At 37.2% G+C, this 20,322-nt stretch overlaps 1 protein-coding gene across 2 annotated transcripts; it reads right to left on the bottom strand.

The window, feature by feature from the left end:
- Nucleotides 1-4,714: 4,714 nt before the first annotated feature.
- On the bottom strand, nucleotides 4,715-19,297 carry LOC111802706 (phosphatidate cytidylyltransferase 2-like). Of its 2 annotated transcripts, XM_023687172.1 has the most exons (13): nucleotides 19,045-19,297; nucleotides 18,792-18,929; nucleotides 18,197-18,450; nucleotides 17,920-18,071; nucleotides 17,507-17,648; nucleotides 15,134-15,290; nucleotides 11,470-11,517; nucleotides 11,307-11,393; nucleotides 10,183-10,311; nucleotides 10,050-10,106; nucleotides 9,761-9,844; nucleotides 9,577-9,662; nucleotides 4,715-5,011 (listed from the first exon to the last, which is right to left on the bottom strand). In XM_023687172.1, coding segments are annotated over exons 2-13 (1,272 nt in total). In that variant the 5' UTR covers nucleotides 18,867-18,929; nucleotides 19,045-19,297; the 3' UTR covers nucleotides 4,715-5,010. The 2 variants fall into 2 exon arrangements, with proteins under 2 accessions (XP_023542940.1, XP_023542938.1); XM_023687170.1 differs by lacking the exon at nucleotides 4,715-5,011 and having other exon boundaries at nucleotides 9,271-9,662.
- Between the last annotated feature and the right edge of the window lie 1,025 nt (nucleotides 19,298-20,322).

Genomic DNA, 20,322 nt, shown 5'->3' with positions numbered 1-20,322 from the left:
CCGTTGTTGTTGTTTTTTTTGCTTACATTCCCATATAATACTATTTCCAATTTCTCAAATCTTACTTTCAAAACTCTCTTTCAAAATCTCTCTGCCCTCGTTTTCTAAAACTTTTTTCTTGAACCGGGGCCAGAGACTCGAGCATACGTCGTTTGGCCATAGGCGACGCAAGAACGAATAGGCTTAACTCACTTGTTACTGGAAAGTGAGTGTCGCACAATCGCATGTCCGCTGCCATCAAAGTGCGATTGTGACACTCAGCCTCTACTGTCAATCGTGCATAGGTGTCTTGCCTTTACCTAAAAAATTTAGGTAGCATGTGACTTAAGGAATTTATGAAATACTCAGTAAATCACCCCACTATTGGGGTTAGATATGCAAACACATGAAACATATGAGTGGGATCGATCTTTCATAAACTTTATATGGCCTTGGGTTCTTTTCTTTTCTGGGCAGGGTTGGAATGTGGGACTTCTCCACACACATGGTTCCACTAGGCGGCCTCGTATATGTACCCCTTGGGCCTGGCTTGGTCAGGCACGACGTATTACATGTTCATCGGACACTACAGAATAGAAAAAGCCTGCATGACATCATGACGAACATAAATATCAAATTCTTACTTTCCTGACATAAATGGGAAGTATCTCGATGCAAATGAGATACAAATATGCATGAGGTCCCATAACTTACATTACATGACATATTACGTAATACGAAATACATTCCATTTCATAACATAACTCAATTATGCTACGTATATGCATGACAACATTCATCACATTCATAACATGTAATACTAACATAACAACCATAGCATTTCATAACATCACCCGACAACATAATCGATGCATTACATAGTCATTTCACATAAAATATGGTGCATGCAAAAGCCACAGGGCACGCATCATCATACAACATATATTAGGCTAACTCCAACAGTAAAGTCCTTTACCTCGATGGCCTTGATCGAAGTTACTCATAGTAAGCTAACTCCAACGGCTAACTACTTCCTGTAAAAACCACATAATATACTTAAAAACTTTTCATAACTTAACCAAACTAAACCTCATATTAATTACCAAATTAAGCCCCTAACCTAATCTGTTTTTAACAATTAAGAGTCACACTGACCTCATCAGTCAAAAACAAAACAAGGGCAGAAATGGCTTTAGATGGACTGAAAACCTAGAAATCGATATATTATAAGTATACTGAACTGACCAGCCGAGCCACAAGATTTGATGGAGCTAAGCTGATCGTTCGTACACGTGTGAGTCGAGCTGCATTCGTGCACGCGTGTGAAGTCAGAACAGGAGCTGCAGGCACATGGATCCTGTATTTGCTAAATCTTGGGCCGAAAGCAAACACACCCCGCGGTCTTCGTTTGGAATGTGGGTTGGAACCAGAGGCCTTAACATGAGGGTTGTTGGATGTACGCGGGTAAACGAATGTCGAAGGAAGAACCCAACCCGATCCAAATACTCGTCTTCCTTACCTGAAAACTCAAAACCCTAACCACGATTCTCTACCTCCCTCACACTGATGAACGCACACTGATTCCAACGCCGACGCTCCTTACTTCCACTTAGTTCTTCCTCCAGAAACTTGTGAGACAACTCTACCCAACTAACGATCTGAAAACCACCCAATACCCATGTTGGTTCACTTATCTTCGCTAAACAACACACTCAATTTCCCTTTCGAAAAATCTCAGTTTTCTGCATGCTCGGACTCAGGAGATAAGTTTGGAAGAAAATCATTTCAAGGGATGGTGAAAAGTTGTGCAAAGAGAGATATAAAGAGCCTATGAATGTTTCTAAACATGACAATAATTGTCTCGCCGAAAATTACCCATTTTTCGGCAAGAATAAATGCTGCATTAATAAATATTATATCATTTTTGGAATTAAAAATCTGAATCGTTCCATTGTCGTGGAATTGAAAGTGAGTTCCGAATTGGTTTTGGTTTCCTTAGATCCGTGTGGTTTAGGTGTTTACCATCCATAATGCAACGTGGTGGGTGAAGAGGAAGGATATACGACGAAGAATCGAGAGAAAACGGTGAGAAATTGACGTCGGAGGCTTAAAAATCACTCCCTTGGCGAAATCACTCCCTTGGCTCAGTCGGCTTAAAAGGCTCGGCTCGGCTCCACGACTCAAAACTCACTCCTTCACCTCGATAAATAGAAAATTAGCCAATTCCCACTGTTTCGACCATTTCAAAGCTAATTTGACTTTGTTTAAGAAAAATAAGGTCTCCGTAAAATTCTCAATTTAAATTTAATTGAGTTAAGAATTCTTAGATCACTAACGAAACAGGATGGATATTCTAATAGGAAACGACAACTGGCGGTAGTTTAGAACAATTCAAGGAACAAGAGATAACGTAGTTGAATTAGGGAGAACGCTGGCTTCACATGTGTCATATGCCTGAATATCCAAATTGTTATGAAATGATATGTATATGTTCTAAGATGTGATTGTTATGTTGTAATTGATGAATTGGTACGTTAGTGATATGATATATTAAAATATCATATATTGAAGACATGCTCGGGATATGTGATGCGACTCTTATGATATATGATATGTTATGTGCATGATGTGGATTGTTATGTCTAAAAGCATGAAAGCGTTATGATATAATATATGTGCGACATGAATGATATGATGTGATTGACTTGCAAAGCGATGAACTAGCATGAAATACAACCCCGAGATACGCATTAGAATTATTATAAATCATATGATAAATGTTATGAGAAATGATATGATATGAAGAAGACGCTAGCGGGGTTGTATTAAATGATAATGAAAATGAAAAAAATTTGGGACCTCATGCATTATTGTGTTCTCATGCATTGGGGGATACTCCTACTTCTTCATGACAGTACGAATGCGTACTCTACGAGGCAAGGGAATGATCATTAGGTTTACCATAATGTTGTCGTGACAGTCGCTATTCAATAGCTACCAGAGAATGCCGACCTTTTCCTTTCATGGTGTTCGACAAGAGTCTGTTAGTGAATGTTATCCCGATAAACCAGGCCTAAGGGGTGTGTGTGCTCACCTGGTGAACTCATGTTAGGATAGCTACATTTATGTCTATTTTGTAGCCCTTAAGTTAGATCAGACCATTATTTTTCCTTTTTCTTTAGTTAAATCAGGTATTGTCTTATTGTTTAGTTTATTTAAATTTCACATTATTTATTTTCTATGGTTTAGTTTAAGGATTTTATTTGACTTACCCATTTAGTGATTTCACATTATTTATTTTCTATGGTTTTTTTTAAGGATTTTATTTGACTTATCCATTTAGTGACTTTTGGCATAGGACATTCCAAAAATGGGGTACTATCGGATTTGGTGAATTCAATAATAGACGTCTGTTGGCATTCCAGCCTTTCTTCTCCTTTCAGGGCCTACCCGAAAGAAAATCCAATATTTCTTGGTCGTGAATATCTGACTAGGACAAACCGCCCCATGGTTTACTTCGAAACAAAACAATTGGAATTAGGCTCGTTGAACTGGAATGAGGATTTTATTTCAAACATAAGTCCATGACATCATTTATAAACTATTTTAAATGAAGGTTTTTGCTACATGACATCATTTATAAACTATTTTAAATGAAGGTTTTTGCCATTTATAGTCATGTCATGCATATAGTATCGCAATTGAATCTTAGACTTGCTTGATCAACTACTAAAGTAACCTTATTTGATATTTCTCAATATGTAAAATTGTTCCAAAACACAAGATTAATAGTTGGACAAATTAATTAGGAAAGAAATAAAAATTGCTGATATATAAAGTATTTTTTATGGGTGAGTTTCCAAAACGAAAGCCATCACACAAAATGTGGAAAACAGACGCAGGCGTTGTCTTTTTTTTGCGATATAATCACTTGCCCAATTATTGTTAGGTTCATTGAATGTGTCAGATTCAATGAATCTGGTCTCCTTCCTTCTTTTAAGGTTGCATCAGTAAAAAAAAGTTAAATTTGAATGGTCATATATATATCAATTAATAGCCTCCGTCAAATTATGTTAGAAAAATATTAGTTTACACATTTGCAATGTTAAATCTCATTTCGACGGGGAGGAGAACGAAACATTGTTTATAAGGGTGTGGAAACATCTCCTTACAAGACACGTTTTAAAACCTTGAGGGAAAGCCTAAAAAGGAAAACTTAAAGTGACCAATAATGCTAGAAGCCCAAAAAGGAAAGCTTAAAGAGACCAATAACTACTAGCGGTGGGCTTAGGCTGCTGCAAATGGTATTAGAGTAAGACATCAGGCGATATGCCAGTGAGGAAGCTAAGCCCTAAAGAGAGGTGGACACGAAACAATGTGCCAACAAGGACACTAGACCCCAAAATAGGTGGATTGAAGGGTCCCACATTGATCAGAGAAGGGAATAAGTGCCGGGGACATTGGGCCTTAAAGGAAGGTGGATGGTAAGATCTCACATTGGTTGGGAAGGAGAAGGAAAACATTCTTTATAAGAATGTGAAAACCTCTCCCTCAAAATCGCGTTTTAAAAATTTATTCACTCACACTGTTTGCCATTCCAAATAAACTATTAACAACCCTTTGCAGGGATACATTGACGGCTACTATACCACCTCTCCATTTCTGAATGAAAATTGAACCCAACAGAACTCAGAATTTAGTATCTTGAAGAGGTATAAAAACTACACTGACACAGATCAGATAGTAAACTACATGCATGATCTATCTGCTTTGTTCTAATATGTATGAGTACATCATTGGCAACAACAAAGAATCCTTGAAACAGAGGTATACAATTTGAAGTTTGAAGGAATACACCTTGAAGTTTTGAAACATGGCTGAAGAACTAATATCAGACCTACCTTATTGAGCATCTTCCCGTGTCGAGTATGTACGAAATTGCCTTCGAGGAGATTTCTGTTCATTTGAGGATATTCAAAGCATGCTTTCTACCTTCGGCAAAGATTGATCAGACAGTCATTGAGCTAGTTCCCTGGATGACATAGGACAAGCAAGTTATTGTGACAAATGCAAGTTATTGAGGTTTTGTACTGAATGTGAATACCAACAGACGGCAAATGCAATGGCTGAACAACCTCGTGAACTCTGTATTAAGGTTAATCCTCAATTTGTGAGAGGGTTGTCAAAAAGCAGCTTAATATCAATATCAAGCATGTCTACTCTATGAAGATCAATTCACAGATATCAGAAACCTAGGGCTTCCAACTCAAATGTGATCTACATATTAAGCTCCCCACTGTCCTTCCTACACTAAAATTGAATTGATTTGATTATGTTTTTCTTGGAGGCGTCATGATCTTGGCATACTCACGACCAGCTTTAAGGAGAACCCAATCTCCATATTCATTTTTTGTCTAGCTTTGTAGCTTTGTCGGACTATAGGCAGGATTTGTTTTTGCTAACCGAACATCACTTGTGTGGTATCCAAGCTTATTCGGCCATACATGTTGCTTGCACGTGCATGTTCAATCGTTTGCGACACAACCGACTTGCCTCTACACTAGCCAAAGTCATACAGCTTGACCTTACCTCTACTTGGGGCCAAGATCTCTCAATTCAACGTTGTATCTTATCATCTCATCTTGATTCCCAATTAACATGGCTCATATGTCTTAACATCATCCCAAGTCACGGAGTGTCGTCGGCCATCCATGTGTCGTTCATAATATCGGGACATCCCGAGAATCCCCCCATCCGGGTTAAATTGAGGTCTTGGCTCTCCCGTGTCCATGCCATATCATTACGAACTCCATATTAGATAGCGGGTACATAATTCAGGCGCAATACCGGCACACTCATACCACCCGGTACTGTCCTTGAAAACCCCATTTCAAAGGAAGTCTCTCGAGACACTCATCTCGCAACACTCGCTCGCATTGTGACACGTATGTTCCAGAACTCAAGGGTGGTGGATAGCTAACACCATGCCTCCGCCTAATGGACATTTTGAGACATTTCCAAATTAGCAGGTGTAGACATGGTTTTTTTGTAAACGGTCATACGGTGTTGTGGCGCGTCCGTTTGGTGTCCGAAATTTGGCAAGCTCTCATATTTCATATGGACGGACTTGACTCCAGAACCGAATGTCCAAATTCCCTTTAGAACCCCAACTTTCAAGGTTAAGGCCCGAGGCCTTACCCAACCCTTCAACGAGCCTATATATGACACTCTTGTCTACTTGTTGCCCCCATCTTGATTATGCCTCGTTTCCTCTTCAATGCACGCATTATATGTTATGTTGAATGATGCACCGTCTTCCTCGGTCGCATCATGGCATTCTTCTACGTTGGTCCTCGTGTGGCTGGATGGGCACGCCTTTTGAGGGTCACCACTTTGCTAGACTCGACGGGTCACAACCCACTCTCTTCATAGTATGATTGAGACATTCTCCCCCACTAAAATTAGTTACCGTCCTCGATGAATTTCTCGGGGCACAATTACATTGTGGATTGTGACATTCTCCCCCACTTAATCTCGATATTATCTCGATAACGATACAAACTTTGGACTGCTGCTAACTTGACCCGATGGAACTGATCATGCTTCAGACAAGTATAATTTCACTAAGCACCCAACTTCTCTTTTATCATAATGCTTATCTTACCGACGCTTCTAGGTCAACTTGGGGACAAGTTTAAGTGGATGCTTCTGACTCTTCTTTGTCATTTGGCACCACTCTATAACTCTTCTCGGGTCAATTTTTGGGTGAACTTGCCCCACTTAACTTTGACACTTCTCTTGGCTAATCTGCATACTCTCTGAGTGGCACATAACGGTACACTCTGTAGGGTGTGGCGCACAAGCCAACCACGACATTCGTCTTCCTACACACTATCTATGGGTTATCACACTTCCGGACCTATTCTTTTGTTCACCCATCTAGGACTCGGCCACCGAGACTCGTGACGTAGACACGACAATTCAACATTGTCATAGCTGTGGGTGAGGCTGGTTCTCATGACACCTATCTCCGGCTTGGCCAGGAACTCACCAGACAACTACGACCTTTTAAGGAGGCACTTCGCCCCAATCATGGCCAACATGGTCTCAATCAGAATATTCTCTAAGTCGCACAAACTGGTGCCCTGCTCGGGGTGGGGCTCGCAAGCCCAATCATGACATTTCCTCATCATGGCCAAATCCTCTATTGAAGCAAAGTCAAAACTTTTTCTGACACAATCTCTTCCGTTGTTGGCACTACACTTTAGCCAACTCTTTGTATTAGCCACCTTCATGTAGCAATCATTTCATCCTCAAGCTGATATTGGTCTTGGATCCTCTTGTGAAGTCATCCACTTAAGGCAAGAGGGGATGACTCAAGAAATTAACGTGTTCTCACTTCTTGGAGCACTCTCTCTGATTGAGCAACCCATTCTTGTGGGCACTCCCCCACTTAGCTCTCGCTGTCTCTCTAGCAACCATTTCGTTCCCCCAAAAGGATTTGCATTGGGCGCAATCTAGCATTTGGTCGGTGCATGTCTCAACTGGCTCTAAGCTATCTTTGCTTGCAACCATTGTCATTATTCCTCTCATGCGAATAGCTCTTTAGAAGGCACCGACCTGGTGCACCTTTTGTTTCATTTGTTTGCCCATTTCGAAATCCCAAACCCTTGGTAAATGAGCTTGGTCTTACTTGGCAGGTAGATCTCCCACACTGAGGTGTTGCACACGCACTAATGAACTTGGGAGAGTCTTGGCTTCAACCCACAACTGAATTATGGTTTTGACTCGCAACTATCTTGCCCATTTTGGTCTTAACACACTTGCAAGGTTTTCCATCAACTCTTGGGGTCTCTCTCTTGTGCGATTAGAAACACAAAGTATGACTCTGATACCAATTGTCATGGTCATACTTTTTCAACCGTGCGACATCGTGATCTTGACACGCTCACGACCAGCTTTAAGGAGAACCCAAGCCCCATATTTACTTTTCGTCAAGTTCTGTGGCTTCGTTGGACCTTAGGCGAGGTTGTCTTCACCAATTAAACATCACTTGTGTGGAATCCAAGCTTATTCGGCTACACACGCCGCCTATGCGTGCATGTTTAATCGTCTAGGACACAACCGACTTGTCTTACACTAGGCCAAGCGATTCAACTCAACCTTGTCTCTACTCGAGGCGAAGGTCTCTCAATGCAACGTCGCATCTCATCATCTCATCTTGGTTTTCAATTAAGATGACTCATATATCTTGACGTCATCTCAAGTCACGGGTGTCGTCGACCGTCGCAACTCACTTAGTCATGCCATCGAGAACGGGCCCACGTGTTGTTCATAACATCAAGATATCCCAAACATCCCCATCCAAGTTCAATCGAGGCATTGGTCCTCCCGTACCTATGTCATGTCATTTACGAACTCTGTACCGGATAGCGGTGCATAATCCAACCTCCAACACAAGGGTTGGAGTGCAATACCGACACACCCACACCGCCTGATACTGTCCCTGAAAAACCTATTTCTAAGGAAGTCTTCTGAGACACTCGTCTCACAACACTCCCCCTCATTGTGGCACACGTATGTACTACAAGGTAGCTCGAATAGATCATAAGGCCCAAGGGTGGTGGACAGATGACAACATGTGCCCCCAAGTTACATTTTGAGGCATTTCCAAACTGGCATGTGCAGACATGGTTTTTGGTGAACGTTCATACAGTGTTGTGGAGCGTCTGTCTAGTGTCCAATTGACACCAAATTTGGTGAGCTATCATATTTCATATGGACGAACTTGACTACAAAATTGCATGTCCAAATTCCCTTCAAAACCCCAACTTTCTAGGTTAAGGCCTGGAGTCCTACTAGACCCTTCAACAAGCCTATCTGTGACACTCTTTACTACTTGTTACCCCTATCTTGCTTATGTCTTGTTTCCTTTCAATGCAAACATTATATGGTGTTGGATGATGCACCATTCTCTTTAGTCGCATCATGGCATTCTTCTATATTGACTCTCGCATGACTGGATGGGTGCCTTTTGAGGGTCACTGCTTTACTTGACTTGACGTGAGGTTCACACATTACTCTCTTCATGACAACACTCCGCTCACATAGCTCACATTTCCTCTCATGTGAGTCTCCTAACCCACCTACTATTCTACACTTCTCCGTGAAAGTTCCAAGTCCTCAGTCATGAAAGAAATTGGGAAAATACTCTTGTAAAATAAATGAACATCAGGTCTGACTACATACCAAAAAAGTATAAAATAAACATCAAATAGTTGAAAGTAAAAATTCTACCAAACAGTTCAGCAAAGCAGCTGAAATTATTTCACATAATTTTCTGTTCAACCAATGGTAGTATTTGCATTCATGCTCTAAAATAAGAAAAGAGAGGCCGTGGTTTCTCCCCCCTAAAGAGTTCATGTACAAATCAAGATGCACACGAACTATACAAAGAAAATGGAGAAAAAATCATCCCGAGACTTGTTGCAGATAAATTATAGGAGGTAAAAAAATTACAAATACAATATCCATGTACAGGTCAGCATTAAATCTTTAATCCTAGATCACCATATACAAAAGGACGACAGATCTTACTATTGTGGAATCAGCCTGTCTTGCAGCATTTGCCCAATTTTTGTGAAAAGAAGTTGTTGCTCGTCAAACGTAAGGTTCATTAGGATCTAAAATAAATGGATACCATCAGAAGTCAGCTCATATATCCACAGACAGAGATTCTTTTCCTATTAAGAATGGTGAATTAATGAGAAATTCATCTAACCTGATCAATAATTGATTCAACAGTGATGCCCTGAGACACAACAAACGATTGATGATAGATATATGAAAACACGGCCATCACCATCTGCGTTTGAAAAAAAAAACCCAATATTTTAACTGCGGGGAACACAGGGTAAGAGTAATTGACAATGCAAAATAACTATTAGGAATACAAATAAGTTGGTTTAGTGCCTAGCTGAATTGAACCAAAGCAGGGAATAGAACCAAAATAAATTGAACCAAAATGATAGGATAAAATATTCTTTACCATCCAATATAATTCAGTATACCTGGCAATCCATCCTATCTGTGATTCCACCATGTCCAGGAATGCTATCGCCAAAATCCTTCAAAGGGGTACAACAGTGTAAGATTTATTGAAGTTACAAAATCAGTAGGCTTGACATAAGAAAAATGAGGAACCTTGATTTTAAAAGCTCTTTTAAATCCACTAGCAAAGAAACCACCAAAAGGAGCTATTATTGATGCAAACAAACCAAGACATATAGCATGCCACTGAACTCGCAAAATGGTTACAGCTTTCCATGGGAACTGCAAAATAATTACCCAGTTAGAAAGACTAGTGTAGATTGGCAAATAAGAGATAGCTGTAATTTTAAGAACTCCAGACAGTAAAACTCGCAGGTCATAGAATGCAGACTATTCAAAAAATGTCAAAAATAAAAATAAAAATAAATCCATCTGTTAGAGTTGGACCTTTCAGGCTTGCGACAAAGTTATGATTCCAAAACTGATCCAATCCAACAACGTCAAACTAAACAAGAACATGACCTAATGCATATACAAAATTTGTATACTATATGATCAAATCCCACCGAGGACGAGAAGCTAGGGAGACCGACAGAGATTATATATTAAAGCCGAATATGGTACAGAATAAAGTTAATACTTTCTTAGTCAATATAGCAGACTTGAATGTTAAAAAATATGCGTACTTAAGAACATATCTTTTCAAAAATAAAAAAGGAAAATAATCAACTCATATCCCTAAACTTTGGGGTTGGATCAATAAAAACCTAAACTAAGACTTGTATCAATTTAAACCTACACTTCCATGAGTGTATCAATTTACCTCTATTTGATTTCATATGGAAAAAGTTAGTTTACACGTGCACAAACTTGTAATTCTATCAATTAAACCCCTAAAATGTCATAAGTAAATCAAGTTAAGCCCTCAAATTGAAAATCATTTTCTATAAATAGAAATTTAAAAAGACATCATAAAAATTAAATGACAAGACTGTTAAAATTTGGAACTAAACCTTTAGCCAAGAAAAAAAAATTGGTCTACCAAGGCTAGAATTTTGTGACGGAATTCGTAAATAAATAGAAATAGGTTGCATCATGATAACAAACTTGAGTAGGAGAATTTTTTTCCCAGATCAACATATGTGAGTATAGTAAGTTTAAAACTTCAAAAGCACACAGATCAATCAAATTGACAAGGTAGTACATGAATGACCTATACGATAAAAGAATGAGAATGTTAAAAAATAATTTGATTCAAGTAATACCACTATACTCACCCATGTAGGAATCCATCCAGGTAAAGCATAATATTCAGGTGTGAACAAGGGACCTGGATCACAGTGAAGCCACCCAGTTGATAGGTCCTGCATTTTGAATCCAGATAAGTAGACATGATTACCTTCAAAGCAAAATTAGAACGAGACACTAAGAGAGAATCACCTTTCTTGGACATGTGAGCCAACTGAACCGACCCATGATGTGCGCAAGCTGCATCAGCACCAGCAAGTTAATAGCATCACTATTATATTTACTACTTCATTGTTACCATCACGTTTCCTGGCACTTAAAACATATTCACAGACAAAATTGTAGAAAACTGCACAACCTCATTATGAAATGTTAAATATATATATATATATAGATATATATAGGACTAGATTAGAAAAGTCAGCTATCAAGAAACATGTAAAAAAAACATAAACCAAAATAAACTTGCCCCAGTTAAACAAGTCCATAGTACAAAATCTGAAAGTCAAAAATCAGAGAAATAAAAGAGTAATATTCAAAAGATATCTAGAAACTGAAGGTAGATATGTAATAAATTATGTCAGATCGATTAAAGGCAGAAGCCATTTTATAAATAAAACTAATTTTATTCTAAAAGAAAACAGAGAGAGAGAGAGAGAGAGAGAGAGATGGAACTATTTTTTGCAACCCATATCTGAGAAAGTGAACCATCCATGAATAATTGCACAACTTTAACGAGAAACCTTATTGATGCTAAGTATTGAAAGAAAATGTTCCACCCACAAGGCAAATGAACAACAGACCAATCAAGTTAAAGACTGTTCTCACGGATAAATTGTAAGGAGTATTGTCCATTTCTCAGTTATTTTCCCACCTAAAAAGGGGACAAATCAATGTTAAAATATATATTGTTGTAGTCTATTGCTGTTTCAAAATCTGCTGAAGAGTACCAAATAATCATTTAATGCCCACATAGTAATATCAATATAAAAATACACTGACTCGCCACTGTATTGAGGAAGCATCTGATGAGAATACCAATAGATCCCCTCCCCGCCCGCCCCCCCGCCCCAATATATATCTATACATCCTCACAATTGAATCAAATTCATACGCCAGAAACAAGTTTTTCTCCTAATAAAAAAATAGGCCATTCTGGAACTCGAGAGATTGCTAATGAAACCCCAAAAGATCTGGTCTAAAGGAATTTCCATGAAATTCGGGGACAAGTGCCGCCTTACTATTAACACGGTAGATGTAACATTAAAGAACAGAACTTCTTAGACATGTCCCGGCTTACTATTGCCCTCCCTCTCTTAGAAACTCGTAACCAAAGACCATGTCTTCATTTAGTATGCCTTCACTCAAAGGTCATGGTGGTTATTGTCGGACATATTCAACAGCTCTTCGTTTGCCCCCCTCTCGGTAAATACAAAGTTGTAGTGTTGGGGATTTGAGTAGTTAAATGCCTCCTGCTCTGATGGGAAATAGGGAAAGAAAGAAATCAACGATTGCCATAATTATTCTAGTGACACAGATAATTGGGATATTATTCAGTACAGAGTCCTTTAGCACCATGCCCTCAAGGTGGCTCTTGCTATTAAAAGCTTTTCACAATTGACAATGGGAAGGAAGGAATTACTTGGTTAGACGAGCTAAGTTCATAATATTGTAGAGTTTTTGCAGAAATGTAGAGGATGATGAACTATTCAAATGGGCATCTCTGTTGGCCTCTCTTTTGCCTTATCAACCTATTGACATTGAAGAGTCGCAGGTTTGGATTCTAGACAAAGAAAGTTATCACACTGCCAAATATATGGTCATGAAACTCTACGTGGGAGCTATATCAAACTGTCCAGACAAAGTTATTTGGACGGATTCCTATCCAAAAGAGATAAAGTTTATCCTTCGGGAACTCAACCACATCCACCTAAACACACCAGACTAGTTAATAAAGAAGTCCCTGGTTGGCTCCATCTTCACAATGCTGCAGTTTGTGTAATAGTGAGTCCCAGATACATACCTTTATTGACTGGCATTTTGCTTGCAAGATTTGGTCCCATTTTCTCAGTCTATGGCTGAACAATGAATGTCCCTCTTGAGGTGCTAATTCTAATTGATCATCCTTCCATGCTTGAGACGAAGACTATTTTGCTACATATGGGTTGTTTGGAATGAGAGAATTACAAAATTTTCTGCGACAAGGAGAGATCCATCAAAGTTATAGTTGGACACATCATTTTTTTGGCTTTATACTGGTGTAAACATGTTCCACCTTTAAACAACTACAGTTTAAACTATTTGGAAAGGTTTTTTTATAACTTCAATTGGATGAGATTTCGCCCCCGTGTAACATTTCATACCATCATTGTTTCCTACATAAAAAAATAAAAAAGAAAAAAAAAACCAGAAGAAATCCAATCAATGGCATCGTTCTCTAGCACAGACCATGTTTGATGGGCACAATACACTTCAAGAATTTAAATTTCCATCTTTTATTTTTTAAAACAAGAAATGAAATTTTTATTGAATAAATGAAAAAAGACTAGTGCTATAAAAATACGAACTCCACAAGGGAGCGGAAAATGAACAAAATTGATACCGAAAAGAACGAAAGCACGCACTAGTATTGAGGCTCAAACCAAGCTTGAAACTCTAAACCCCACAAAAATGAAAGAGGATGCTGATGGCAAGAAAGAAAACACTTGGAAAGAAAGAAACCCCTAAAGCAAAACACGAAAAAGTGGCCTTTGAAATAACACAAAAAGGCCACCTTACAAGATAAAAATCCTGCAGAAACACAAGGGAAGCTCTGAAGACATAAAGATAAAAAATCAGGGACATCAACAACAAACCAAGCTGAAAAGAAACTTTAATCGAAGCTATAGCCACAAAGAAAGCAAACAAACCAAGGAAAAATCTTGCTAAGCAAGAACCTTAGAAGCCAAAGACAACAAAAAAAATATATATGCCCTCTGAAAGCCGCACAAAAAGCTACCAACAAAACGCCTAAAAACCACAAAAAGTGACAAAGAACCCTGCTGAAAGTAAGCTTTAACAGAATGTTGAGCCATAAGTAGAAACCTCCAAAGACAAAACAGAGCTGACAACCAAGCTTACAACTTGCTAACAACCAAAAAAGGGAACCTCAAAAGAACGAGAAAAAAATAATAATAACTAACTGCAGGCTTTCAAAAAATTCTCGAAGAAGTGAGTGAACATCAACAAGAGACTAATTCACTTGAAATCCAAGAGAACTTCAAATAAGAGACTAGGAGGTAAATAAGATACAACTTAACAATACCCGAACACAGTTTCCACCTGAAATAATTGACTGTTGAAAAATACTGGTGGTAGACTAGTAAGTAAGGTTGCTAATCTAGAAAACTAAAAAATTTTAACCACAATATGTACTAGTTGTTCAAATATAAACTAGAAACCTGCCAACAATATAAACTAGATTCGGTAGTGTAATTGTTTTTTTTTTTTTTTTTTTTTTTTTTNGACAATATAAACTAAAAAATTATCATAACTACTACCTTCCTTGAGCTTTTAGTACAGTAAGTTAGTGGAGAATTAGGTTAGATTTAAGTGTATTAAACTTACAATAGAGGCTGAGAGAAGAGTTAAACAATTTTTTACTTGAATAAGAACGTTTTAAATATACGACCATTTCAAGCACATTGCTAACCACTGAAGGTACAATATTTGCCCAAAGTTGGTCATATTGACAGGTTAACCAAGAAGAAACAGACATTTGACATACTCCAAAATCTACAAGATGCACGTAATTAGAAATAGACACGAATAAAGATAATAAGTTAGCATTATATTCATTCTTCAGTGGAATAATCACCATAAATGCCGAGATAATAGTTGTCACAGAGGCTCCAATGAATCCCTCCCAAGTTTTCTTTGGAGATATCTTGATCAACGGGGTTCTTCCAAAGAAAAATCCAAAAAAGTATGCAGCAATATCATTTATTACAATGAGTGTTGCTGGAAGAAGAAACCTGCGCATACATTTGGCAACCTTTCAAAACAAACATATCTAAAGACTTTCGTACCAACAGAACATAATTAAATAAATAGATATCCAAAGACTTTATAACCTGTATTCAAGTCAAAAACAATATTAACTATTAAGAGAAATGGATCTAGATGCCATAAAATCCTAGTCACAAATTCTTACAGTGTTTCACATGCTCATTGACTGGGCATTAGACGGTTGGAAGGGTAATTTTGTAAGCATTTCTAAGCGTGGGGTTCTCAGTATTGTGGACTTACCATTTTCCACGTTGAAAAGAGAATTACAACATAAATAAAATACGGAGAGAACCCTTCAAGCCGACTATACAAGACATGAAAAATGAATGATAAGAAAATTTTAATTAGCCATTTCTTTAAAATATAAATAAATAAATAAACATGTCCACCCCAGTCTTGAGCCAAAGTGGTCAGGTAGAAGCCAAATCTAACCTTTGGTTTCAAACAAAAGCCTGTTTCCTCAAACATCTTACACCTAAATTCTAAGAGGTAATTAACACAAAATCCAACTCCTTGCATCATAGATTTTCATCAATCACAACAACCATCTTCCTTCTTTAAAGCATTTCTAAATTCAGATAAAAATACCAGCGCAAAAATAGAAAGGGATATTTCATCTCTAGTCTCAAAATTACTAATTAGAGAAAACCAACCAATATCAAGTTGAGAATTTACTCATTCTGGGCTTTCCTGTTAATTGATATAATATTTGAGGTTAATTACAATGTAATTTAATTAGTCGGATGCAGCAAAATGGCAGTCTTAGGAGTATTTGGCCTACAATTTCAAACTCACAAGCCCCAAACCGAGAATCTTCAACAATTAGTTGTATATGTTGTTGTATATATTCGTTACAAATCAACAGGATTTCCTCCTATAATCTCCTGTGCGACATTAGTCTCTTGCAAGAATAAAGCTAAGAAAACTCTGTAGAAGAAAGTTAAGTAATAGATGCTACTGGCACATCCTATAATCTCCTGTGTGACATTAGTCTCTTGCAAGAATAAAGCTAAGAGAACTCTGTAGAAGAAAGTTAAGTAATAGATGCTACTGGCAGTTCGTTGGCTAGCAAGATTTCGTCTCGTGGATCCAATAAATGGATGACTATCTCTTGCACGAATTAGATCCATATAAATCCATGTAAAAGCATAACCGTATTGATTTCAATCTGCAGGCTCATACCTCACCTTACAAGAGTCAATAAATTAGCTGTTACCCATTTACATTCTTAGTTCATAGGAGAGATCTTGTATCTAACCACGATCCTACTCTTAAAGGAAAGCTGGAATCATGTGGACTGGTTCATTTGTTGCCATTTTGTGAGAGACTTGATCTAGCAAAGCTACTAAGAGTTTTGAGGAGTTAAAGAGGATAGAGGAGAGGTTATGGGTGGGTGCGTCAGTAATAAGATTTTGTTCACCATGACTAATAAGAGTTCATTTATATTTTCAAGGTATCACATTACTGAAATTTTTGAAGATTTTGTTCCCCTTAAGTTAGGCTAGTGTCTTGCTTGTACCTTGCCTAGGCTAAGACTGTTGCATCCTGACAAACTAAAATTACTTTGAGAAGATGCTTAAAATGAATAATGTGATATAATGACCTGACGATTCTAAACTTCTTTGGAATCAAGTAATTCAATGATAAAAACCAAAGTCAGTGAAACTAATGCTTGTCATAATTTCCATGCTAGGCATATGTTTTGCATACGCCATAGATGGATTAATTTTATTTAAATATTTTATAAACTCATACCCTAGTATCTCGAGATCTTTGCTATAAGAAACATATTAATACATAACAACCATAACATAGAGAAGATTACACAAATATAGTTGCGTAAGAAACCAAGTGAAAGATCCCTCATGCTACTCATACCCTGATGTTAACAACTGCGATGCTACCAAGCAACAATTAGCTAAGCATTCAATGATCGGAAAGCTATATTGATGTACTTTTTGGGAGGAGGATTCCTCTACCCCAGCCTTTATGCTGTTCTTTCTTTTTTTAACTACAAAATATATTTGAGGATTCTTATTTGAGGAAGGAAAAAAAAATCTATCACGCAACATTAGCTAAGCAAATGGTCCAAAAGTAACCAAAACAAGGACAATTTTATCGTAGGGAGAAATAGGAGAAGTGAATGAAATAGAACTATGGACACCAAAGCAAAATGAATTACCAGAAGATTCCTTCGAAGATGTTAGCAACAGTGAAAGAAGACTGTGTAAACACAACTATCAAGATCATGTGTGTCCATGCATACTGGCCAAACTGATATTTGTACATCTTCTTTTTTAAAGTAAGAATGAACCACATAAAACCTGATCCAGGCAACAAAATGTGTTACTTCAACAGCCAAATTACCTTTTCAAAGGGGCAAAAAATACTGTAGAAAAACTACCCAGAATTCTAAATAACATGGATAGCGAGCATGCACTCATGAAAGAACAACTGAACCTTTATCATCAACAGTCAAAATAGAAGAATCTAGCAGACATAAAATGCCAATTGAAAATGATCCAGGTAATAACAAAGAGGGAGATGTCATTAATTCTCATAGCTGAAGTCACTAAGCATAATACTAGTACCTACCTGCAATATACAAGAAATAACAAATGGCCATTTGATACTTGACAAGGCTGCTAACAAGCAGATACAGAACTTTATCTGTTGTTACAGTATTGACAAGCCGTTGACTGAGAAGACGGCCATAAACAAAAAACATTGCCGTAAAGAAGAAGTACCTACATAGTTTGAGAATCATCGATTCATTAACAGAATGGAACTTGATGGAAGAATACTAGCTGTCATTAGTAGAATAAATCTTTCTTAATTTAAAAAAAAAAAAAAAATTAGATACATATAGTACCAGTTTAATGACCGGAATCCTGGGAGCTGCCTATCTTCATGGGTCCTCCTGAGTAGATTGAAGAGTTCTCGTGCCATAAAGATTTGGATTACAACCACCATAGCCATGATAAAGAGATGTCCAAGGTATATTGCTAATGCAAATCCTCCAATCATCCAGATAGATGAATAGGCACGAATCAACATCGACTTGTATTTATTTCTATCATTAACAAGTAAATGGCTTCCATTTGACTTCAAATCCTCCGGAATCCCCTGAAAATTGGGGAGAGAGAGCTCAAACACTCATTAATTTTACAGAACCATTACACAATCCAAGAACACTGAAAACATTTTTCCCCTGTAATCTCATTAAAAAAAGGAAAATGAACAAAAAAAAAAAAGGAAACAGTATCACCTTTTCTTTTCTTTTTTTTTTNTAACTGTAGATAAACGCTAATCGAATAGCACCAAATTACCCAAAAAAGGAAAAGAAAAGAAAAGAAAAATAGCATCATTAGTAACTTCATTAACGAGTTCATCCCTGAGGCAACACAAAAGTATATCGAAAAGAAAAGGGTGATAAACAAGAAAAAGGCAGATTAAGGAGGAGAAACCTCATTTGATCGCCTACGGTGTCGAAGCCGAGCACTAGGGCTGGACGGATAGTGGAAACTATTTTGTCTCTGCATGACTCTTCAAACCAGATCTCACATCAATGCGAGAATAGCTGGTAGAACAATCAGACAAAACACCTGCACATGCGTCATGCGATTAGGGGAGGCAAATGAATCAAGTCAACTAGGTTTCTGAAACCCAATGGCAACGAACGACATGAACAAAATTGAAGAACGAAAGAGCGAGTGAAACCTGGCGACGCAGAGGCAGAACGAAAAGCTGATCGCAACGTGTTGAGTTGGGAAGAGATTGCATAACATAAATCGGAGGAAGGAGAGAACGCGAACTCCAATGGAATATTTCAATACAATCCGTTTTCTTCTTGGAAGCGATTCACAACTGTCACTTCTTCTGTCTCACACGACATTTGATTATGATGCCCAAAATGATCTGTAAAACACTGTTCAAAGATTACAGGACCCTAAAACTCATCAATCAATCAACCCATGGATGAAAATTAAAAAATATATATATATTTAAAAGATAATTTTTTAAAATATATATTTAAATTAAATGGCTAGTCTTAATTAAAAAAATAAAAATTTTAATATACTGTCTAGACAACCTAAATCCGACGAGTTTTGATTGGATTGGATTCATTATTGAATCGAGAGTTGTTTTGATTAAAAGATATATAGCCCCAACCATTGATTTTGGTCTAAAAAAATATGTCAATCCAATCTAACCCATGAATATCGTGACAAATACAATTATTAATTTATAAAAATGACATGTTTTTCGTTAAAAATAAAAAGATTTGCGATAAATATCCTTATATACCATTAGATATTTACTATTTTTGTAGTTTAAATATTTGACTTTTGAAATGAATTTATAATATTTAAATATATTGAAATAGCTGGAGTGGCATGATAATTAATATAGTAGAGTTGCACGTTTATTTTGTTTTCTAAATTTTATTTATACATTAATTTTAGTTATGAGATTCAATTAAAAAATATTATTTAAAAATTACACATCAATTAATGAGTAATTTGAAGTGTGTAGCAATTTCAAAATTAATGAGTAATTTGAAGTGGGTAGTAATTTTTGGAACCATACGAGTCAATTTCGTGATGTAATCTAAATTATAACAGATCACGCCCCTAATTTTCTTGCTTAAATATATGAACATAAATATAAGAGTACGGTACTAACATAATGGGAAAGTATCCAATGTACATGACATACATAAATGCATGAGGTTCCCATAAATTAAAGTCAAAGCATAAAATCAAAATCATTTTGTTCTTCCTTCCTACATGGCATAGCATACATGTGAGTCACGAATGCATAGTAATCATTATGACTTTCATATTGCATCATCTATAATCTATAACATGGCTTCATATCATGGCATAATAGAACATCACATACATAACATCATACGTTATCACATAGCTACATAAGCATAACATAACATTTTGACACATGCAGGGGTCACGGGGCATTCTTCATCATACATCTTAT

Source organism: Cucurbita pepo, chromosome LG09 (genome assembly GCF_002806865.2).
Source record: "Cucurbita pepo subsp. pepo cultivar mu-cu-16 chromosome LG09, ASM280686v2, whole genome shotgun sequence".
Taxonomy (NCBI): domain Eukaryota; kingdom Viridiplantae; phylum Streptophyta; class Magnoliopsida; order Cucurbitales; family Cucurbitaceae; genus Cucurbita; species Cucurbita pepo.
The sequence above is the reverse complement of the archived record's forward strand: the minus strand, read 5'-3'. Positions and strand labels throughout refer to the sequence as shown.